The sequence below is a fragment of the Bombyx mandarina genome, chromosome 09 (genome assembly GCF_030267445.1).
Source record: "Bombyx mandarina strain Sakado chromosome 09, ASM3026744v2".
Taxonomy (NCBI): Eukaryota; Metazoa; Arthropoda; class Insecta; order Lepidoptera; family Bombycidae; genus Bombyx; species Bombyx mandarina.
This window is the reverse complement of record NC_143216.1, coordinates 14024857-14049919: the sequence shown is the minus strand read 5'-3', so window position 1 is coordinate 14049919 and position 25063 is coordinate 14024857. Positions and strand designations below refer to the sequence as shown.

The 25063-nt window shown below is 38.3% G+C and overlaps 2 protein-coding genes across 11 annotated transcripts in view; both read left to right on the top strand.

The window, feature by feature from the left end:
• ec (ubiquitin specific peptidase echinus) overlaps window positions 1–10739 on the top strand; it is a 124113-nt gene extending 113374 nt beyond the window's left edge. For all 10 annotated transcript variants that reach the window (XM_028170261.2, XM_028170269.2, XM_028170267.2 and 7 more), the window contains 3 exons: window positions 4776–5075; window positions 5987–6106; window positions 6303–10739. In XM_028170261.2, the coding sequence (XP_028026062.2) occupies window positions 4776–5075; window positions 5987–6106; window positions 6303–10478 (4596 nt within the window). In that variant the 3' untranslated portion in view covers window positions 10479–10739. The remainder of the gene's footprint in view (window positions 1–4775; window positions 5076–5986; window positions 6107–6302) is intronic.
• A 1898-nt stretch (window positions 10740–12637) lies between these two features.
• Window positions 12638–25063, top strand: part of LOC114239688 (mannosyl-oligosaccharide alpha-1,2-mannosidase IA) — an 86845-nt gene continuing 74419 nt past the window's right edge. The window contains exon 1 of the mRNA XM_089730061.1: window positions 12638–13348. Within this exon, the coding sequence (XP_089586187.1) occupies window positions 12743–13348 (606 nt within the window). The 5' untranslated portion in view covers window positions 12638–12742. The remainder of the gene's footprint in view (window positions 13349–25063) is intronic.

The following is a 25063-nucleotide window of genomic DNA, read 5'->3' as shown; positions in this document are numbered from 1 at the left end:
AAGCTTATTTTAGCGCTTTTATTATTGCATTGTTTCTATTACGTAATATTGAGATTCGTGCTCAATATTAACCCGCCATTGTCAACTATATATTCTCCTATTATAATATAACAATTACCAATTTGTAAGATTTTCATCAGAATACTTGGGTGCTTGCTAATAAAATACACGACTTGAATTTAAAAGTCGTACAAAAAATGATAATACTGATCTCCATTTGACTTGATCTAAATGAAAAATGATAGAGATCTAAAGACAGGTGAGCACGATTTTACTGGTGGTAGGACCTCTTGTGAGTCCGCGCGGGTAGGTACCAACACCTTTCTTATTTCTGCCGTAAAGCAGTAATGTGTTTCGGTTTGAAGGGTAGGACAGCCGTTGTAACTATACTTGAGACCTTAGAACTTATGTCTCAAGGAGGGTGGCGCATTTGCGTTGTAGATGTCTATGGGCTCCAATAACCACTTAACACCAGGTGGGCTGTGAGCTCGTCCACCCATCTAAGCAATAAAAAAAAAGCTCTGATGTTGAGTGGTTACTCCTGTAACAGTCTTTAGACATCACAACCTTGAGACGTGAGCTCGAAGGCGGTATTATTATGAACAATGAGTGTCACACCTTTAAAACCGGAACACATAGCTACTTCGCGGTAAAAATAAAGAGGATAATACTTTTCCGTCCGGGCTCATAATACTCGTTACAATCTGGTTTTTAATTTTGTTACTAACCATTATCAAAGCGCAGATGACTATTTACCAAACTTATATGACTATTTACTTTACATGTCAATTTAAGTAGCCGTCAAATACATTCAAGACGGACTATTGTCTCCGACTCCGTGACGATCGCTAAGATAACAGAAAAACCTTTATAGTAATTTGTTATTCATATTTCAAGCACGTATGACGTATACACTTTTATGATTTTAATTTATTATTAATATTTATGAGTTGAATCGTTAAGGAACTTTGTGGGTTTTCTATGTAAAAATATCACGTCCTGCTGTAGGACTCCTGCTTGGTAAATAATACCGATTTGTTTGATTTTCTTATACAACTGTGAAGATTTATAATTACAAAAAGCTTTGCACTTAATTAATCGATTAGAAATTTGAGACGGATTAAGAAGAGAGCAATTAATTGATTTCCGTTATCTTATAACAAAGGAATAGATATTAATTATAAGATCTCGTATTATTTTATTGTTATTTAACGTAAAGCGGCTAGGAAAGAAAATAATATCGAAAGAATGAGTTTCTAGAAATTGTTTGGATTCTTAGAGAACAATATATTTAAAATTATAAATATCAGATCACATTTATTCACTTCTAAGTCGCTCCCGATTTTGGTTAATGAGCCCGTTCTATGGCTCTCCTTGTCCACTTTAAGCCTCATTGATAAATCCTTTTACAATAAGTAAGTAGTGTAGATATTTAGCACTAACAGACAAGTACTAAAGCAAACAGAAATCACGAGAAGCAGGGTCATGATTGTGTGCTACCTTTGGGAAGTCTCACGCCATAATGCTGTGCGAAATTCTAACCGCATTCTCACAGTATATTTCTTTTTTGCTCCTATTAAAATAATGTACTTACTGCTTTGCAGAAATTTAATAAGCTTCTTTTACATAAAGCGTACGGCTCAAAGTTCATAATAATATTTTGAGAAAGATATTTGTACTTATTTAGACAGATAATTTCGTTTTTATTTCTTTGGCAATAAGGAATTGGGCAAAAAAAACGTCTATTTAATAGTCACTTAGTAAAGCCTCTGTCCTGTTAGTTTCTAGTTAAACTTAATTAAAACTATTAGCATTTGTAATTAAATATTTGCAATGCAGCGCCATTTGCAAATGTATTTGCATGAATGCGATGTATATTTCCATTGTAAAATAGCATGTATATACAATAAATACCTGCCTTACCAAGATACCACTTAAGCACATAAACTTAGTAAAATATTTACTTTGTTGTTTGTTGATTGCCATGAACTTCATTGACTTGCGCCAATAAGCAGTGGTTTCTTCGTCCGCTGAGTTTCTCGCCGGATCTTATCAGTGGGTTGCAATTCCGATCCGGTAGTAGATTCTGCGAACCATTGCTATTGCTAGGTCTAGTGTTAGTAAATTCTCTCAGGTTGAGCCCGTGAGCTCACCTATCCGTCCGGACGTAGCTGGAATAGTCCTTTGTGCTACCAAGCGAGTAACTAAGATATTTTCACTGGTGGTAGGACCTCTTGTGAGTCCGCACGGGTAGGTACCACCACTCTGCCTAATTCTGCCGTGAAGCAGTAATGCGTTTCGGTTTGAAGGGTGAGGCAGCCGTTGTCACTATACTGAGACCTTAGAACCTATCTCAAGGTGGGTGGCGGATTTACGTTGTAGATGTCTATGGGCTCCAGTAACCACTTAACACCAGGTGGACTGTGAGGTCGTCCATCCAACTAGGCAATAAAAAATAATAATAATAATAATACTTAGATTTGTGAAAAATTTACGTGCTAAAGTCCAATCCAAGTGAAAGTATCAATTGTCTTGAATACGATTGTCACTCCTTTCAAACCAGAACCCTCTCGACTTATCCGCTAGTCTACTATACCAGACAGGGCGGTGGTGCCCAACTCGTTCGGATATTCAATCCTGTACAAAACCACTACAAAAGTTTTCTTTAGCTTTATTTTGCTGTTATATAAAATTTCCTAATCAAAGAATTAACAAATTACTCCGTTATAAAACAGTTTATTTACTGTACCGTTAATTATTATCACTCGTTTAACCTGTACGTGCCGATTCGATTTCTATAAAAAAGCAAATGAAATAAAGATTTATCGATGTCAAAACGAATCCGCTACAGTCGTTAGGTCCCATTGTTAATCTTACATCGTTAAATTATCAATTTAAATCGTTTTTAAGTTTTATAGAACAAGAGAATACTTTATGCTTTATACTGGTGGTAGTACCTCTTGTGAGTCCGTGCGGGTGGGTAACACCGCCCTGCCTATTTCTGCCGTGAAGCAGTAATGCGTATCGGTTTGAAGGGTGGGGCAGCCGTTGTAACTATATTTGAGACCTTAGAACTTATCTTAAGGTGGGTGGCGCATTTAGGTTGTAGATGTCTATGGGCTTAACCACTTAACACCAGGTGGGCTGTGAGCTCTTCTACCCATCTAAGCAATAAAAAAAAAGAATCAGTTGCAATTATCGGCATTGGCAAGGACTTAACATAACAATCTTTCGAATTAAATTATTTCAATTCTAATATAGCTCATGTATTTTTTTATTATTATTTGGTTTTCAATTAATAATAAATGCAAGGCAGTCGAAGTTACAAGCTCCCGCTAAATGCATCACAACCGGAAGGCACGACGCAAGCTGCGTCCGGCTTAAAGCTACCTTAAAGCTTTGTTAAACAATTGTTCATCTTTAAATACTGATTAAACTAACCAGTATTGAATGGGTTTTGTGTATAGAAAAATTAGAGTAAAATTCTAAATGTTTTCTATCAAAGCTGCTAGCTAACGTTAAATAGATTACTGGTGGTAGGACCTCTTGTAAGTCCGCGCGGGTAGATACCACCGCCCTGCCTATTTCTGCCGTGAAGCAGTAATGCGTTTCGGTTTGAAAGGCGCGGCAGCCGTTGTAGCTATACTGAGACCTTAGAACTTATGTCTCAAGGTGTGTGGCGCATTTACGTTGTAGATGTCTATGGGCTCCAGTAACCACTTAACACCAGGTGGGCTGTGAGCTCGTCTATACATCTAAGCAATAAGATAAAAAAAATCTAAAAAAATCGCACAAAGCAAAGATAAAAAAATGAAAATCCAGCCGTGTGCTAAGCGACGTTTCTACTATTTAGTTAACGGCGACCGGTTACGAAATTAAAATGAAGCCCGAAAAACACGTTTGTGCGACAAGCGATCAACTCGGCTGGGTCACGAGGAGTTTCTGACCTATAACTCAGCTTTTAACCGTACAATACTGGTTTGTACTTTTATTTTTAGAATAAACGACGTTATCTCTAAAACGGTAGGGACGAAAACCGAAATAAGAAATTGGTTTTCATCATAAAGAGATTGTGGTTTAGTTTTTTTTTTTTTATCAGAGAAATCGTACTCATAAACAATACTGTATTGACTGGTCATGTATGTACCTAAATAGTTGGATACTTTTATGCTTATTTAACATAATAATATGTCAAAGTAATAGGTTAGTATCAATAGTTCACAAATAATGCTTTATTTTAGAACAAATTTGGTTAGCATAAAAAACGTTATAGTGAGCCAACCTTAACATATAGATATATGCTATCCTGGACTTTTTTTCAGATCTTTTAAAGGGGAACAATTCTGTCACACATTATTTTAGCAAAACTTTTATCGTTTCTGCAGCGCACGCAGCGGAAGCTCTCAAAAGGGAAAAAACCCGATTTTGAAACATTCTTTATTGGTGCTCCGCTTGTATTGGTCTTAGCGTGAAGTTAGGTAGCCTATAGCCTTCCTCGATAAATGGGCTATCTAACACTGAAATAGTTTTTCAAATCGGACCAGTAGTTCCTGAGATTAGCGCGTTCAAACAAACAAACTCTTCAGCTTTATAATATTAGTATACATAAATATAGATGTGAACTATAAGATGTTTGATAAATAAATATGCTACAATATCATAGTAATACTGTTTTACTTTTTCCAATACAAATACTGATTTTAAAATGATAAGTTGCAGGTATATCATTTAAAATTACCTAGTTGCTTATGAATATTGTTTTCCATTGTCCACAGGAACTATTCTCACAGCTACAATGGTCCGCGGAACGCGCGCCCGCTGCGGACGCCCTCCGCCGAGCTTTAGGAGGTGGTGGGGCAAGGTTTCAATTAGGCTGCATGGCGGACGCTAGCGAGTGCTTCGAGCATCTTCTGTTGAGGGTCCATGCTCACGTGGCGGCCGCGGGGGACAGGAGGGACGACGATGCCTGCAGAGCCCCACACTGTGTGCCACACCGCAAGTTCGCGATGATGCTCGTTGAGCAATCTGTATGTGGTGCATGCCAGGCTACGTCTGAACCACTGCCCTTCACCCAGGTGTGTATATAATCTATACTGTATAAATAATATACAAATCTTCAGTGATTTTACGGATGTCCTGTTATAACTACGGAACCATGCACCGATTAACTTGAAACTTGGTATCCATGTAGAAAATACATGTACTTAATGGATAGCCTACACCAGTTGCGGGGGCGTTAATGATGACAATCTTTGTGGGGGTGAGAAATAATAATGTTAATTTTAAATGGCCAGCGAAGCGGACGGATACAGCTAGTCTGATATAATAATGTTTTATTGATTAAAAGAAAAGTAATCTAATTGTGTGTATGTAAGTAAATTGGTAAGTAATTGATATGGTTATTAATATATTTATTGTCGGTTAATATTTTTTTTGTTTATTTTTTTCTCTTCATTATAAGAATACTAGCCGTACTCACCTGCTTCGCTACGCATTTAAAAATAACATTATTATTTATTGTCATTGTTATTAGGGAGTCCAACACTCATATTAATATTAGCCTATCCATTAAGTACATGTATTTTCTACATGGATACCAAGTTTCAAATCAATCGGATACATGGTTCAGTAGTTATATCGGAACATCCGTAAAACCACTGTAGATTTATATATTAGTATAGATGTTTAAAGGTTTGGTCTATATTGATAGATCTCTCTGAATATTGTTAATAATAGCACTGCTACATATTTGCCGTATCCTTTCTGAATATCCCTAGATGAACACGGTTGACTAAAAGAGATCGCTTTTATAAGACCCCCTATTGTACAAACTATACTTACCTTATTACTTATCTTGACTTATTTTCAATGTTAATTATGTTTTGGAGTGCAATAATATAGTCCCTCTCTATTTGATAATATAATAGCTACCAAGCAAACGATTAAGAATCATGTAATGAATAATCTTTAATTTGCTTTTCCGCAGATGGTACACTACGTGTCAGCTACAGCTTTGACAGCTCAGGCAGCTTTAGGGGAACATGGAGATAGCTTTGGTCTTTTGTTAAAAAAGGCTGGCGGAATGGGTGACATCAGAGATTGTCCTGTAAGTACACGAAAGGACATTAAATATTAAGACATTACTTACACAGTCATATCTATAATATACCTACATAGTACTCTTGTCTTTATTTTTCGACCAGTTTCATAGCAATAATTTGAATAAAAATATCAAATATCTATTTAATACCAACGCAAATTCAGTATAGCATTTACTTATTTAAACCATTTATTGTTTTCAGAACGCATGTGGTGCTAAAATACAAATTTGCCGAACTTTGATGAATCGCCCTGAAGTGGTGTCGATCGGGATGGTGTGGGATTCAGAGCGTCCTTCTGCAGAGCATGTTGCCGCCGTATATGCAGCCATCGGCACAGAGCTGCGGCCCACTGACGCATTCCATGCCTGCGTCGATCGGGCTTGGGCCGCCCGAGCCACTCATCATCTCGTTGGAATTGTGACTTATTACGGGAAACACTACTCAACGTTCTTTTTTCATAGCAAATTGCGCCTATGGATATACTTCGACGACGCTGACGTGAAAGAAATTGGCCCGGAGTGGTCTTACGTGGTCGATAAATGTAGAAGAGGAAGATTTCAACCTCTGCTATTACTTTACGCAGCGGTCGATGGAACGCCGTGCGACACCAGGAATGCACCGAAAGACGTCGTGCCGTTCCCCGCGCCAGAACCCAGACGCGCTATTACACCTGCGCCGGAACGCCCGGCTAATGGGTACGCGAGACGAGCTGTCACTCCGGGACCAGACAATGATAGCGATTACATGAATAGAAAGGTCATGGAGAGTGCAAACATTTTAGACGCACAAGCCGCCAGGCGAGCTCCGTTAGTGCGAAGTCTCAGCACGGGCTCCACATCGGACTCTAATGAACGACCTCGGGCTAGAAGAGATTCTGGCAACTGGAGTGGCGATCGTAACAGTGCATCGTCAGCCTCGTCCTCTACAGCAGAAAGCCCGTACATGTACACTAGGGGTCGCGGCCCTGGGAGTGTTCCAAGTAGTCCCACTCGCAAAGGGGAACTCTCAAGTGGTGGTTCATGCGATGCCGGCTATGATTCGTATTCGCTTTCATCGACAGACAGCTTACCGCTTCAGCAGGGACTGCGCCATAACTTGCAACGTGCACAACAAATGCCGGAGATAAAAACACGAGGTGATTGTGAAGCGCTGTGTTCAGAAGCTGATGCGCTTTTAGAGAAAGCGCGTAAAGCCGAAGAGGCGGCGGATTTTGAAACAGCTTTGGTACTCTGTGACGCCGCTATAGCAAAATCCCGCGAGGCCATGGATGCTCCTTACAACAATCCTCACATGATGGCATTCGCACGAATGAAACAGAACACTTGCGTGATGCGGTCTCGTAATCTTCAAAGGAGAATGGGAGGCATGTCCCGAATATCAGAAGCGCAGCAAACGGCTCCCGTGAGGAATACAAAAAGTGGATTGGAAAACTCACCGGTCACCATTGAAATATACGCAACGCTGCCCAAAAAGAAAAACTCGAAGAAATCTCCAAAAAACATAGACGATGACATTGACAATGTGACCCGTGAGCGGCCGCCTCGTCACAAGTCGCGTGACGAGGAGAAAGGTAGAGAAAAACGATCGAGAAGCGAAGACAGAAGCCGGGCAAGAAAGGAAATAACTGTCACGGCAGAAAAAAAGGAAGAAGTAACCGAAGACAAAAAGACTAATAAAAAGCAACACAAGATTCGAAGAAAGTTATTAATGGGAGGATTGATACGAAGGAAAAACCGATCGATGCCCGATTTAACAGAGGGTGCTGACGGCAACAAAGAAAATTCTAATAAAGAAAAACGTGTCTCCTCCGTTGACGACACTGACGTAGGACGAAAGACGAACGATGATAAATCTCCTTTAAGTGGTTATCTCTCCGAGGGGCACTTGGAGTATTCTGCTGCAAGTGGGACGAACCCTAACTTGGAACGAAGTAAGCTTATGCGCAAGAGTTTTCATGGTAGCGCCGGTAAAATATTGACCGCTGCTAAAGTTCCTCCACCACCACCGGTGCGCACCACATCCCAGCTTAGCGGAACTAAGTACGGATATGTGGATCACAATAATGACAACTACTGCCCCGAAATAGAGGAAGACGGTGGCTTCTCTGAACAATACGGAGATGAACCACAATCTATGCCTTTCCTACATTCCTACGACGATTCACACGTTAATCATTATGATATAATGGAGAGTCCGCAGTCACAAAACTTTCATACTGTTGTCACAAAAGCCATGATCCACCAAGAACAAAGCCCTGTGAAGAGAGACCTCATGCCACCAATACAGCCCTCGCATAACAACATTCAAAACATGAACTTGGCATTTGACAACGGCATGGACGTGGTTGATTGCGCGTTGCCTATGAGTAGATCACCGCCAACATTTGAGCTGCCCCCTTATCCCAGTCCCATGAATTCTGTCAGTCATTCACGTCAGCCTAGTGAAGAGTTTCCGCCACCTCCACCACCGATAGATTTAACACCGCTGCAAGAGGAACTGCAGAAAATACAAAATATAAATGAAGTTTCAAATACAAATGAAACACAAGCACCACAGGGCACACTGTTAGCGCAGTTGCAAGAGAAGCGTAACCAAATTCTTAAAAACGAAAATCTGACTAAACCGCATCAAGTTGAAACAGTTAATCACACTGGCGATAATTTAGTTAGAGAACTGCAAGCTGCGTTGAAACTTAAAAGATCTGGGTCTCTAGAAGGCCAGCTGTCCAGTCCTTCAGAGAAAACTATCGAGAACAACATCAACGTTAGAAACATTGCGTCCAGATTTGAAAACAACACACAGAACGCACATCCGGATAACGAAAGACCGCATATTTCATTAGCGGGGATGAGCGGAACCCGAGACGTCATAAACTGTTCCGATCAATGTAATATCGGTATTTACAGCAGAAGAGCATCGTCCTCATCCATTGATGCGAAACAAATGGACCAAGAGATAGCGGATCAGAGACCCGTTCATAATACATATTCCGATCGAAGTAAACCTAAAAAGAAATCGGTCTCTTTCTGTGATCAGGTGATTTTAGTTTCGACCGCTGAAGATCAAGAAGACGATAGCTATATCCCTAATCCGATCTTAGAAAGGGTTTTGAAATCTGCTATGAATAAGCCAGAGCTGACAACGATGCCGTTACAATCGGAAAAGCCCGCGTTGCAGCGGCAAGATTCATTCGACAGTCAGTCGTCGCGGTCTACCATTTCCTCGCTCTCGCAGAACTCGTTCGTCGGTGCCGATGGAAACCACGCGGAATACGTCCGTCTCCAGAACACTTACCCGACATACCAGACGGCGCAGTCGCGACTCCAACCTCAGTATAACGTGCAGAAAAGTGTTGGAGTGTACGGTACAAGTCCTACAGCACCGCCCAATCAAACGCCAAACGCAATAAACGGCAATCAAATATACCAATCATTGCCGACGAGTGTACCTCAAAATGTTCAGAGCCCGATACCGTACACGCAGCCGCCGCCAGTTTATTCAAACCAGAGTAACGCGAGCCCACCGAACTTTAGTCAAAACCCTGTGAATAGACTGACGCCGACCGCGCAAAACGCCACCTACCCGATAAAACACGCCGCAAACTTGCAACGGAACGTTCCTAACCAATACCCACCAAACCAACGCGCTCAAATTAATCAATTGCCTACGAACGCGTATTACCACAGATTACCCCAAAATTCGACGTCTTCCAATATACCTAACAATAGTCACAATATCAATCGTCAGTATGGCAACACTGTTTCACAAAGCAACACATTACCGTACCAGAGCGTACCGAGCAATACGTCCGCATACCAAAACTACCACAACCCACCGACGAGCTACATGACTGCTGAATATTCTAGTCGATTTCCGCAAACGAACGCGAACCATTATAACCAATCGCCTTATCAAAGAGTTCCGCCGCCGCATGGTGATGTCCCTGTTGACGGTTACAATAACAATACATACCAGAAACTGAATACCAATTATTATGTCGATAATGCGAGTCAACCGCGTGCTGTAGACACGAGGCCGTACCCTCCGGCGCAACGTCCGATGTATAATCAAAACGTTGAAACATCTAACAACGAACAACATGGTCAATTTCAATATACACAAAATAATTATAATAATAATTCGTATCAACACGTGCCAGCCTTGAAGCAATTGCAGAAAAAATCTGTATCGTTTGAGCCAGGCACAAAAGGCGGCACAGATTCACCGGTGCCTCTTCAGTTCAATCCATACCCCTGTGTGGACAACAGTGGAGATAAGACTCCTTGTAATTTGTGCCGTAAAAGAATTGTCACATCTCCAGCCATGTACTGCACGGATTGTGATTACTACATGTCTAGGTTTAAACCTCGTTCGTAGATCATTAATTTTCGTATTAAAAGCTCTGAATATTCTATGGACTGTAATACATTATGATTGTGTATGAAATTATGTATTTGAATACAACGCATAAGAAACGACTGATCTCACCCGGGAATAAATTTATAACTTAGTCTATAAAGCAGTTATGTAGCGTTTAATTAAGTATTTTTATATTATTAAATTAAATCAACGTTGGTTGAAATCGTTTTTTAAAAGAAGTATTATTACTTAAATAAAATAGTAAAAACACATTATCTATGTCCTTTGGTTTTATTATTCCTATAACAAATGCTTCAACTATTATTTTCAAGGTTTTTTTGCCTTCAAAGTCAGGCAAAGATATAAACAACCATATTACCCATGATCGACAGAAACACTTCAATATTACTCCAATATCACCACAATCTGAGTACTCTAAATGTATTCCCGAAGCACAAACACGGACGAATCAAAATAATATCTGACTTCTTAAAATATCGGCGTATCACCATAAAATCCAATGCAAATATTTCTTCTCAACTTCAAGATGTGAACTATTTTTCCTTCATATTAACAAATCTCATCTTATCGGATCTCTTAAGACAACAGTTTTTATTTGCCTAAGAGAATGTGTTATGTAAGCGATTGACCACCAATTAAATGCAACCACCTAAGTATTTCAAAACAAGGTCAAGGAAGCGTGATTCCTGTACATGGCATTCGAATAACCCTAAAACCGAGAAGTATTTTTATTGCTTTTCAGTAGAAATACGGTAGGATGATGATACTGCATGAATCAACGCCTAGTTGTAGGTAATACGCTAAGAACGGAAATACTAATCTTGCCAACAGTTGAAAGTTTTGAAGCTTTCGCATATTTTGGAAATTCAGAAATTGTTCGTCGTCATTGCGTCGAGTGACATCTATCTTTTACTTAAATAAAACCTATTTTTAATGAAAAGTTCGAGTCATTACCTACAACGCTGAATTATAATGATACTTTGGTAATTGTTTATTTGATACTCAAGAGATGGCGCTAAACCCAATTCATTTCGCAAACTATTCTACTACGTATTAATTATTTTATTTTTAATAAAAGAGTGACAAAAATAACTACTTATTTAAATCTATTTCTATAATATAAAAAACAGAATTACCCGTTGATAATTTAATTTTCAAATATTAAATATACGCGATCACAGCGCCAAAGATAAGTTCTCTGATCTTTTACCTAATCTTAGTATAAATAGGTAATCTATATCTAATCTTTGTAGAAAATGAAAATAGTGCTGTGATGCAGTTTAATAAAAATGCCTCTTTACTTGAACCGATTTGCTTTAAATTCGAATCAATGCATAATGAATCGAACAAAATAAGCTGAAGATATATTATATGTAGATAGATCATAGTATCATAGAATCTTATGAAAATAGTCTGTTTTCTAAGAATCAAAACTTGGGTAGACGGTCCTAAAACTGCATACTGTAATATGATTTCATTCGGACCAAATATTTAATTAATGAAATAAATAATTAATGGAAAAAGTAAATAAATATAACAATATTTCGTTGGCAAGACTTAAGTTCAAAATTGTAATAAACATACATATAATTCGAACTGATAGATTCATAAACCAAAATATTATTTCTATATGCCTGAAAAAGATTACCAAAAAGATTATTTGATTGTTTAGTACAGTTGGCTAGGTACCACTACACTATTTGACTTTCGATTGGTGACTAGAGCTGCCAAAAAAAAAATACTCCCAAAAATTTTTACCGATTTTATTGGAAAGTTTTAAACGTGTCAAAGTATGGCACACTCACAATGTTTACTATAAGACCCTTTTGTTTCTATGTAACGAACAGTGTAATCATTTATAAATCAAATTAATTTATTTATTATAAAACTTAAAATTTATAAATTATAACAAGTGTATTGAGAATCTTATGTAAGATGAAATAGTGAAACATTCCAGATATTATTATTCATTTTAATATAAACAGTGAATCTATAGTAGTAGAGAAGTAGATCTAAGCCGAAACAGCTTTGTGAAACTTCATAATGTAATCTGAAATAAATTTTGCTACCGTAGTTTTATTCAGAAAACACTTCAACACGAACAATTCCAACGAAATGCAAAAGTTTCAACGCCTGGCAGCCCTGCGTTGAAATGACTTAAGTTTAATGGCGACTGCCGATTGGGGCTGACGGTTGTGTGTCGAACTGTCTCTATTTATATTTTTAGAATATTAGGGGTAGATTCGTAATAACTGATAAACATGACGGGAATTTTACCTACGTATCAGCGGTTTGTTAACGGGGTACCCGTCCCGTCCATATCTCGGCGGTCGTTCCGTATAAGAGAGAAATATCTGATTGTTTCTGTACTTTTGACGTTCGGAATCGTGTGGTTAGGAGCTCTGTTTTATTTACCTGAATTTAAAAGTTCGAGCAGTGTGAATGACAGTGTTTACAATGTGTACAAACGTATTCAGAAAGCGGGTCCAGAGCTGTTAATGCCTCCGCCACTCGCTCAAAACGATGTGGGAGACTTTCCTGTGGTCGGTATCGTTCGGCATGGCGAAGAAGGTGACGACCCACACATAGTTGAGGACAGAAACAGACTTAAGGCTAAGATAGACGAAGACATGGGCATGAAAGTTCTCGAGAGACCGCAGTTTGATGTTGCACCTTCTGTATCTTCTTCTCGAGGTCCCAGCAAGCCTCCTGTTGACGCAATAGAAGAGCCCGCTGTTAGGAACTTCGCAGCTAAAGACGCATCTCCTGCTGGTCCTAAACCAGACGGGTCTAATAGATACGTCGCTGTTGCTATCGGTCCTAACGCTGATCCAGATCAGAAACAAAAGTTAGAGACAGTTAAAGAGGTAAGATCTGCTATATAATTTGAACAAATTAAAATTTAATTAAACACCATTGGTTAACTTGATACCACTTGAATTTCAAAATTGTCAGATTGTATATTATTTAACTTTAAATCTTGCTTAAGTAAAGACATTACCTTGCCAATTAAGCTTACCTATATCTAGGACCAATCTAGAAATCTATTTGATGAGTAAAAAAGAGCTTGGAATGTAATCATAGTTATTTTAAATGATTAAAATCAATAGTAGTAGTGCCTCGGGTTGTCTGTTTTCAGCAACATATTAATAAACACTAGTTTCTGTCTTTGAAATAAATTTTAATAATTTTCAAAGGACATTCTTAGTACATAAAAGGCAAGTAATTAATATATACAAATTATACATAAGATAAATATCAATACTCGGGAGATGGCTTAGTTACCATGACATTACTGCAGTATGTAGAGCAGATTTTGATATTCATTAATCTTGGATTTATTGACATCCAAAAATGCTTGACATGAGTGAAAAGGTTAGACTTCAAATTAGTCTAGTAACTACTAGACAGACTTAACAGACAGTTGTCCTTTTATTGACTAAACTATGATAGTTATTATATCTTTTTAACTCAGATATTAATATTTTAAGGAAGCAATTAGCAATTACTGAATAGCTAATATAGCAGGTAAAAAAAAAACACCTGTCTTATTAACAACATACAAACTTGAGTTGATATCTATATGGTATCTTTTGTGTACTAATCAAACCCAAATTTCATTTTGTTGTGTGATTACTCAAAGCTGCATTCTCTTTTACAATTATTTCTGTAAAGATATAAGTATATTTGGATGATTTCATCCATTCAATTTTCACACTTATTCATTTCTTTCAACTTATCCAGAATAGAAGAATATGGTTCACTTTCTTAACATTGTAAATTTCTATGCGTACACATGTAAACCTTTTATTTCAATCAGCTGCTTCTTTAATTTCACTTTGTTGCATTATTAACAATGGAATAATTGTAAGGTTTTATGCACATGGTTTATCAAATTATTATTGCTAATTGCCACTAATACTGTCAACCTATAAACTAAAATCGAAAATGAGACTGCTCATATTTCTCCGTGTTTTGTACTCGAAAGCTATTCATTTATTTATTTCAGTCAATTGATGTGCACATAATGATGAAACTTCATTCATAACTGATACTTTAATTTTTATAATAATTTAATCTATTTGTCAGTTTTTGAAGTTTTCAATAAACAGGCTAATGTTGTACACAATAAAATGGTACTTAATTGTTTCCTATTTGCCTAAATTTATATACACGCACTACACACATATTTTTAACAAATCAAATACCAAAACACTAATCAATTGTAAGAAATATTGTGTTTTTTTGTCAAAACTTTTAATCAACTTAAAATCAAGGTCATCCACTATTTAATTCTAGTATAGTAACATTATTATGTAGCCATTTCAATATATATTTTATATTTACATATCTACATTGCTTTGTATAATGTATTGGATTCCAAATACATATGTACCCATTTTTTTTGGTCATATCATTATGACAAAAAAATCACATTTAGTAGCCAAACCTGTTATTATATTTTCCCCGTACCCATCCAACCGGGAATAATATGTAACTATTTTATAATTTGAATAAGCTTACAGTTTTATGATTGTTTATGTGCTTGACTGTCATCACACAATGACCATTGGAACGGTAGGTATTGATTGAATTGCTAAAGCAGGATGGAATCAGTGGGAATACCATTGAGGGTACTCCTATTATGGATAGAAGATCGAAAAGTAGTAAACCGTGTAGTGCCATTATTGCAATCAAATTGCGACAAGTACTGATTCTGATATTGCACACTTTAAAGGTTGATATTTGCAAAACTATGCAACTCGGTCCCCAGAAATTGCTTCGGGTTGATATAATTCAAATTTGTCTCCTGTTATGGTTCCGATTGGTAATCTAGTTCATAATAACACGTTAGTAATAAGTGCATACATGTACTTAACTTGAAAATATTGTGTTCCGTTTCATGCCAAAAACAAACATTTTTGAAGTTGCAAAGTCATAATACATTATTAAAACTTCCAAGCAAGGCTGTATGTATTATAATAGTTAATCTCCATAGTAATTGCAACAGCAGGCTTCTGTGTGACATGGACTGTGACTAGTATTGTATTAGTTTCATGAACAGTCATAATGGAGACGGAAATTTGTATTTTAGCTCAAGTCAGTTTTCATTTGTTTAAAGCGTTTAAAAAAAAAACGATTGTTTATTGAAATTTGATCTACATAATTAAAAGTTATCGTTTTCCTTTTTAACTTGCTAGTTTTAAATATTTATTTGTGTTACTAAAGATTCAGGAGTTGGACTGAAACTCACCCATTTCAAATTCATCGTGATAATATTTAAAGGACCTAGAGCACATCGATTCGATCGATTTTCCTCGGGATTAAACAAGAAATGTTTAAAGATTTCATTTACGTAATTGATATTGTTTTGCCCAGACCTTTGTACTTTGGTTAAAACACGAATATTTTTAATTATTATTTTAATAATAATAATAATAATAATATAATATAACTCTTTATTTAATACCAGATGTACAGAGTAAGCATATAAAACAAATTATAATAGACGGTGACATAAATTGGCGGCCTTATCGCTGAGAGCGATCTCTTCCAGGCAACCTTGCAGGGAGAGGAATAAGCAAACTGAACGGTGCTATATCTTATTATTATTTTCTTTTTGATTATCTTTTAATTAATGTAGTAGGTTTGATTCTAGACTTTTAAGCCAATGCGCTATTTGGTATTTATGAAACGAAGTGAATTGAATTCTAACGAAATGGAAGTTTTTTTTTTTTTTCCTTTGTAGGCAGACGAGCATACGGCCCACCTGATGGTGAATGGTTACCGTCGCCCATAGACTTCAGCAATGCCAGGGGCAGAGCCAAGCCGCTGACTACTGCTTAATACTCTCCACAAGCCTCGTTTGAAGAAGGACATCTCATAGCGCTTGGGAAACACCGTGGAGGGGAGCTTATTCCATAGCCGGATGGCACGTGGCAAAAAAGATCTCTGGAAACGCACTGTGAATGACCGCAGTGGCTCCAGCTAGTATGGATGAACTCTACTCCGGTGGCGGGCGGTGCGATGGTAAAAACATTGATTTATCTAAATAATTATTATGATCTGAATGTTTAATAAACACGATTACAGAATTAAATGCGATGAGATATGATGAAGCGAAAGAACGTTTCAGCAAAACAGAGGGTATTTTCTACCACTTCTACCGCTATTACAGGTTTATATCCCAAAGAAACAATATATGCAAATACATATTAACAAATAAAACAATTCTAATTGTTATTCCTCAAGTTCCTGCCAAAAAGCGCATAATATACAACTTCAAATTCGTTTTATTTAGACGTAACAATTTTAATGGGTTTTTTCATTAATACTGATTTTTAAATTGTATGTTCATTTTCTAAAATTACATATTTTTTTATAATATTAATCAGTATTTTTTCGGTTTTATCGCAAAATAGCAACATTATTAGAGTTTGAAAATAAACTAAATACTGCCCTGACAATGAAATAACAACAATGACATTCGTTCAGTTCAAACCATGACGATTTCTTCACGTCTAACTGTTAACGCAAGGTTTCCCTTCCGTAGTTACACATCAGAGAAAGTCGCAATGCATAACGTTTTTATTGTCTTACTATTTTACGGACTACAATAATTGCTGTATTTAAAAATTTCGAGCATCAACACAAACAAATAAGTTTCATGGTCTTGGCCACTTGGCTGCCGAGGCTTGCTCGAGGGTTAGACGGCACAATCTGATGTCGCCACGATCTAGTGTCAGACCTGAACAAATATTTATCGAATATATAGCTATTCTACAATTTAAAAGGGTTACTATTTAATTACATATACTATTTAATTTATTTTTACTGATGGTAGGACGTCTTGTAAGTTCGCACAGGTAATTACCACCAACCCGCCTATTTCTGTCGTGAAGCCGTAATGTGTTTCGGTTTGAAGGGCGGGGCAGCCTTCTGTGAAAGGTGGTTGTACTGTTAATACTGAGACCTTACAATTCATATCTCGAGCTGGGTGGCGTCATATACGTTGTACACATTGCCATACAAATACGTTAGAGATTGCGACCTTAAGTCGTTAGATGGTTGATGTCTATAGACTCCGCTAAACATTTAAGGTCTTGTAGGACAATAATTCATCTTATCTCCGTCTACAATAATAAGATGTGTGGTGTGGTGGGACACCGGACACACAAGAATATTAATTTTAAGTTCTATTCGAGGTATAAAGAAAATAATTATTCGGGTATACATTTTTTATTATGATTTTTTTATTGATAAAAAAAAAACCTACTTTACAAAGTTATCAACTTTATTTTATTAAAAATGATTTATAAAAAATATATTATAAAATATGTTATTTTTTGTACGTTATTATAAAGTTAAGTCGTATACTGTGTGCATTACTAATAAAAATCTTACGTTACGGACGTTTTTTCCTGGTTAGGGTACCCCTCCGCAATGTCCCATAAGGAACTTCGTTCCAACAATAAAAAATCCATAATGTATATTTAAAAGAAGTTTGATTTTATGAAATTTTTCCACCAAAAAGAACAGTGGCCCATAGTAATGTATAAAAACAGACTTTTATAAAATACATGTCTCAAAAACGTGAAATAAAATATAACGGTTATACTTTAAAAATATCATAAACTCACAGAGAAATCGGGTTAAATGCGGATTTAAATGTTTTGCTGTTGAAATAATCTTCCATCCATGATGCGATATGAATTTTGGTCACTGAACGACCACTACTCTTATAAATAAATCTTTGACATCGTCGAGAAATTTGATCATCATTTTTATTAATATTATTTTACGAGCTCGGCAGACGATCATTAGTCCATCTGGTCTGGCTAACAGACCACATATCTCATTGTTTAGTTTATGATGATTATAAATCGCGATTATTACGCCTCCTTTCTCGAACAGTATAGCAGGAGCCCGATAAATTCTTGGACCGAGCTATTGTCGTAAGCCAATACAAATAATTAACCACGAGTAATCGTGGTATCAAACACAGGTTGTTTAGTAATAAAGTAATGACAATCCACATTCGTAGAAATTGTTACCTCATTATTTTATTATTATATAATATTTAAAAAAAATAGCACCTGAATGAACTGATTCATGTATGCCTTTGCGATTTAGAGAAACTGGTATTAGAACAATAATAGTATTATAATCTTTGCTAACAATACAAATCCGAAACCTTATGCATGAATATATCTATCTTACTTAATCATAATAAAAATGTCCGCACGAAAAATGGAAATTCACACAAACATATTTTACAATCTGCATTCAGATAGGATAGATTTCACACACACAGTACACACATGACTTCGGTGACGACGGGTATATTTATATATGTATTATGTACATACATGTGTGTTCGCTTGTTCGGGTTACACATATCAATAGACATATAAAAAGCCTGGTAGTTTATAGACTAGAATTTAATTTTTTTTTCGAATTGCATATGTTGACCTAAGAAATCGCGGCGTAAGTCTAGAATTTAATACGTAGTTTGAATATGTTGAAAATGTTAATGATGAGTTAATACGCGACTAAAATCCCGCGGGATGCCTTCAATACGTGTAGGAATTGTTTTAAATCTTCCGCGGTATTGTTTGATTAACATCTTTAAAAAAAAACCGCAAAATTTGCTAAATTATTTTAAAAGAATTAGATAACACTGCTTGCCTATCAAAAGATAATCATTTTTATCAAAGTTTTCTATGAACAACCAAGGTCGTGCTTGTATGCTGGCTAACATGTCATGAAGGAAACGCTTTGTGAAACGCACCACTAGATGTAAGTTTTCATTTTCTGAACTCACAATATTAAGTGTCTTCACGAGTGCTTGCGATTGAAACACTGTTAGCGATTTATTGATATTGCCCGCGACACAGACGAGACGCATGTGTTTAAATCGATTTACCGGCCGCCAGCGTAAGTGAAAAATGAACAAAATAATTTTTTGCGATTCAGCTATGCCGAGTCGAGCACTATTTATAGCGAATTCGTATCTCGTCAGATATCGAACGCCGCTGCGCTAAAAACCCAATTGAACGTTTTGAATGACAGACATCTGTCACGATCGGTGCCACATAGTTGCAAAGTTTGGATCGTCCCCTTGACAATACGAATACGTAACGTGTTTAATTATACTATATAATTTGCGATATTAGGAGCATGTTACAAATGTGTGTGCTCGTAAACAGATAAACATAGTAATTAATTTTGCGTGAAGCAGCATTTACAACTTGTCACAAAACCCAGACATTTGGTCTGCGGCTTAAAGTTCCTGATTACCCTTTCGTGTTTTGGGTTTGATTTGCAGTCGCACTCAGTATCTTTATAAAAGATATTTCGAAGTATATGTGTACTTGTAATTTATAAAAACATATGTGTATTTTTAGTACCCACAACACATGAAAAAAAACCATTGCTTATGACCGTTCAATTTAGAATTTAATTGCATTACGCAATCAATAGGATAAGTAGATTAATAAACAAAGTAAAATCGTTTCGTCTGGTGAGATATCTTGGCGAGATTAGACGTCTGTTTACAGTAAATTAACAACGGTAATTGCACGAAAAACATCCAAAACGTTTGCCAAATTATACAAAACCAAAACATTTCATCATTTTAAGCCGCCTGATAGTGTCCTAATATATTTGTTTTTGTAAAGAGACAAGATACCCCTTGTCTCTGTTAATAATTGTAGACATGAGTGGATGAAGAGGTTAAGCACCACTTTTAAGATTTTTGATTTTTTACGTTAGATGAAGGTTTTATGTGCCTATAAACCATATTAGACCTTAATAATTCGGTTTTAAAGGCTATTTTTAGAAATTATTAATTTAGAATGTGATGAAGAAGTTATGTACGAAGAAAAACTACAAGGAATAAAAGTTTGTTACCCGTTTTCTCAAAATTAACAAATTGAATCATATTCGTGTTGCTGGATGAGGTGGGCAAGCTGCTGGACCGCATTCTGGCGGCCCGCATCATTCAGCATCTGGTCGGGGTGGGACCCGATCTGTCGGCGGAGCAGTATGGCTTTCGAGAGGGCCGCTCAACGGTGGACGCGATCCTTCGCGTACGGGCTCTCTCGGAAGAAGCCGTCTCCAGGGGTGGGGTGGCCTTGGCGGTGTCGCTCGACATCGCCAATGCGTTTAACACCCTGCCCTGGTCCGTGATAGGGGGGGCACTGGAAAGACACGGAGTGCCTCTCTACCTTCGCCGACTGGTGGGTTCCTACTTGGAGGACCGATCGGTCTCGTGTACCGGACACGGTGGGATCGTGCACAGGTTCCCGGTCGTGCGCAGTGTTCCACAGGGGTCGGTGCTCGGCCCCCTTTTGTGGAATATCGGGTATGACTTGGTACTGAGGGGTGCCCTCCTCCCGGGCCTAAGCGTAATCTGTTACGCAGACGACACGCTGGTCGTGGCCCGGGGGGGGAGTTTTGCTGAGTCTGCTCGTCTTGCCACCGCTGGGGTGGCGCATGTCGTCGGCAAAATCAGGAGATTGGGCCTCGACGTGGCGCTCAGTAAATCCGAGGCCATGTGGTTCCACAGGCCCCGGAGAGTGCCACCTGTCGATGCCCATATCATGGTTGGAGGCGTCCGTATCGAGGTCGGGGTGCAGTTGAAGTACCTCGGCCTCATTCTGGACAGTCGTTGGACCTTCCGTGCTCACTTTCAGAACCTGGTCCCTCGTTTGTTGGGGGTGGCCGGCGCGTTAAGCCGGCTTCTGCCCAACGTGGGGGGGCCTGACCAGGTGACGCGCCGTCTCTATACGGGGGTGGTGCGATCAATGGCCCTATACGGGGCGCCCGTGTGGGGCCAGTCCCTGGCCGTGGGGGTAGCGAAGCTGCTGCAACGGCCGCAACGCACCATGCGGTCAGGGTCATCCGTGGCTATCGCACCATCTCCTTCGAGGCGGCGTGTGTACTGGCTGGGACGCCGCCTTTGGTCCTGGAGGCGGAGGCGCTCGCCGCTGACTATCAGTGGCGGGCGCAAAAATAGGAAACTACTTGTCGTTGCCGAGTGTTGTGGCATCGATGCTCGGTGACGACGAGTCGTGGAAGGCGATGCTCGACTTCTGCGAGTGCACCATCTCGCAGAAGGAGGCGGCGGGGCGCGTGAGAGGCGCACAGGCCCGCCGTCGTCGAGCGGGGGCCAGGGAGGCGGATCTCGCCCAAGCCCTGGCCCTCTAAGTGTTTCGGGTCTCCCTCACATGTCGGCCTGGGGACCGGCGAAGGGGGCCTAAGAAGACGACGTGCAAGCTGCTCTGCACGCGTTTTATGCATGAGCATCCGGGTGATGGAAGGCCGGCTATCCTCAACCCACGCTGGTTCTGACCCAGCGGGGTATTCCGTAGGATAGACCATTCTAACCGGCGCCATCTAGGCGGGCTTCGGATAGCCTGCCGACCGAGAGGGCTGGTGGTCGTGGCGCCGACGACCGCCAGTCCGGCGTCCCGAGGGGGAGGGTGATGGGAGAGATGTGCTCCGCACTAAACGCTTCACTTTCCCCCCTTTGCCTTTTCATGAGTTTTGTCTCATGCGAGGTTTGGACGTTGGTTGTTGAGAGACAGGAGGTTTTAGTCGGTTCGACTCCGACATGCCCCGCCCTCCATCCCCAGTGAAGGGCGGAAGTCCGGCGATTTCCTCCTGACAAAAAAAAAAAAAAAAATCCCCTTCATTTCCTCATGTCTTCAATTACAATATTATAAGGCAGCGGTCGGGGAACTTTTTTAATTACTAGAGGTCCTGCAGTAGTCGAAATTCGACTATAATTAATTGGAATAGTAAGTTTGTACACTATTATAATTGTATTTTATATTTTTATAATCACAAATTTCGCCAAGGCTACACTATAACAAAAATTAATAAAGACAAACAATATTTAATCTGTTATAAAATTCTCAATTTGACCCCAGATGTCAAGAATAAAAGTTTGACAATAAATAGTATGCATGCGTGTGTGCGTCAAATACATGGTATGTAGTGTGTGTAATGTTTTCTTTATTGATTTAATGTATCTTTTATGCATTATTAAAAAAAATATTAGCATTGTGCACTTCTTCTCTATATTCTCTATAAGTGTGGAAAAATTCATACTCCTCCGTCCGCGCAATTTTCGTAAAAAGGGATACAAAGTTTTTGCTTCACGTATTAATATATAGATTACCCCAAAACATTTTTGTGTACGTTGATATTACCCCATGGCGTAGAACAAAAATAACGAAATCGCTTCTTTTTAGCATCATTCATATTATATATTATTATAGCCCCCATGATAAATTTGAAAAAAAAAATATATTTTCGTTTCGTTCCATTTCGTTTCATCGAGCTTGAAATCACAACGATTCTAAAGAAGTTTCACTTCAATATATACTTTTTACTCACAAAAGTTTCATTTTTACCCCCCAAAATTTCATTTTACCCCGTTCGGGGTAATTTACCCCGGTTCCCCGACCGCTGTTTTAAGGTTATCTTAAACGTTTGATTGTTATTTTATTGTATAGTTGTCGAGTTCGTACGTACGACGCTAGACTTTCTCGTGATGTGGTGTGGTTAGTTTGACACTGATTCGGTCTTGGTCGATGACCCTACATTGGCGCCGTTGACTTCGCAACGCCCGCGTCCGCGCACGCCTCCGGGCCATGTATTCATTCATGCATACCAAGTAAATCACTTAACCCACTGACCACATCATAATCATTTAATTTCACATTAAGCTGGTAGGACCGTCTTGTGAGTCCGCACGGGTAGGTTGTAATGCGTTTCGGTTTGAAGCGTGGGGCAGCCGTCGTAACTATACTTGAGACCTTAGACCTTTTATCTCAAGGTGAGTGGCGCTATAACGTTATAGATGTCTATGGGCTCCAGTAACCACTTAACACCAGGTGGGCGGTGAGCTCGTCCACCCATCTAAGCAATAAAAAAATGTAAAAAAGTAGCACATAAACGAATAAAAAACAAAAATAAAATACTCTTGGAATATTTTATCACTCTAGTCTAAATAGAATCACGAATTCGTACCAGAAAGCTTCTAATATCACTCCTAAGACGATTTTTAGGATCAGAGTGATATTTATATTCGAAATGTCTTTATTAGCATACGTAGGCAGATTTAGGACATACTTCAATTAATTATTGTACCCTTGAGGACGATGTAAGTGTTTTAGTAATATCATTTATGGGAATATTTATATTCTTGTGAATTGTTCGGTAAGGTTTATGTATTTGTTTATGTGTTAGTTGGCGCGTCGTTAACTCGATTGATCCGATTGAGTTGAAATTGTGACAGTTATTGGTACTTGAGGAATGATTTCTGGCGTAGTCCCATCTATGCGAGACAGGTAGCGTGCGAATAGATCAACCAAATGTATGTATTTCGGTTATTTCGCGACATCTAGAGCGAAGCGTGATACGATTTCACTAGTAAAAATGAAATAACAAAAATAAAAATCAAGTTCTCGAGTGAATTACTTTCCAAAATATAGCCCCTCTGTTTACATCACACTAAGTGGTAGCTGTTTTAAAATATAGCTCTTAAAAAGCCAAATATAACGAGTAATGCAGAGATTCATTCATAACCTAAATCATTTTACTAACGTCACTCTCGTTCCATAATTTGTTAATCGATAAAAATATGTGTTTATGGAATACAAGCGGCCCGCTCCGGCTCCGCTCGGGTCTTTAACAAAAATTTCAACGATGTAAAATGACGTTGTTTTATTTTTTTAAATAAAATAACACCTATTGCGGTATAACTATAATAGTTATTTAAACTTCTACTCTACTTAATACTTTTTGTAAACAATGATGTGTTCTACAAAGTCGTAGTACATTATTTTATTCTATCATCAATAGTTTTCGCAGGGCACGCGATGTTAATAGTGTAGCTTCAAAACAGTGAACGAATTTTTCAAATCGGTTCAGTAGTTTCGGAGTCTATTCAAATTTTTTTTTTATTGCCTTTGGAGGCAGACGGGCAGTACAAACAAACAAACAAATCTCTTATAATATTAGTATAGATTCATAAACGAACGTGTTCTTGAACTAGTTTTGAGCAGTCTCAAACTAATCAAAACATAGTTCATCCGTTATATTGGAACTGTTGTGATTCGATTTACCGTTTATTTATTGCGTTGTCAGTAAATAGCGCTGTATTCAAAATCATGATGGCTTTTAATTTTAAGTATTATAAATAAAGTTAATAACCGACTGCATGAAAGGTATGCAATAATTGGTAGGCAGCGGCTTGGCTCTGCCTCTGGCATTGCTGAAGTCCATGGGCGAAGATAACCACTCATCATCAGGTGGGCCGTATGCTCGTCTGTCTACAAGGGCAATAAAAAAAATATATCTTATTTTGGTTCGCATGAAAAACCAAGATTCACCTTATACACAAAACACACTGTTCCAATATTTTTGTTATTTTTCCGAATTAGTAATTAATCTAGTTTGTTATCCATTAGTTCCCTTCGGGTCAGATGCCTGCCAGAAATCTATTGTCATATTATGAATGACGAAGCTTCAATTGAGGACGGTTCGACCGATTTGTCTGATTTACTATT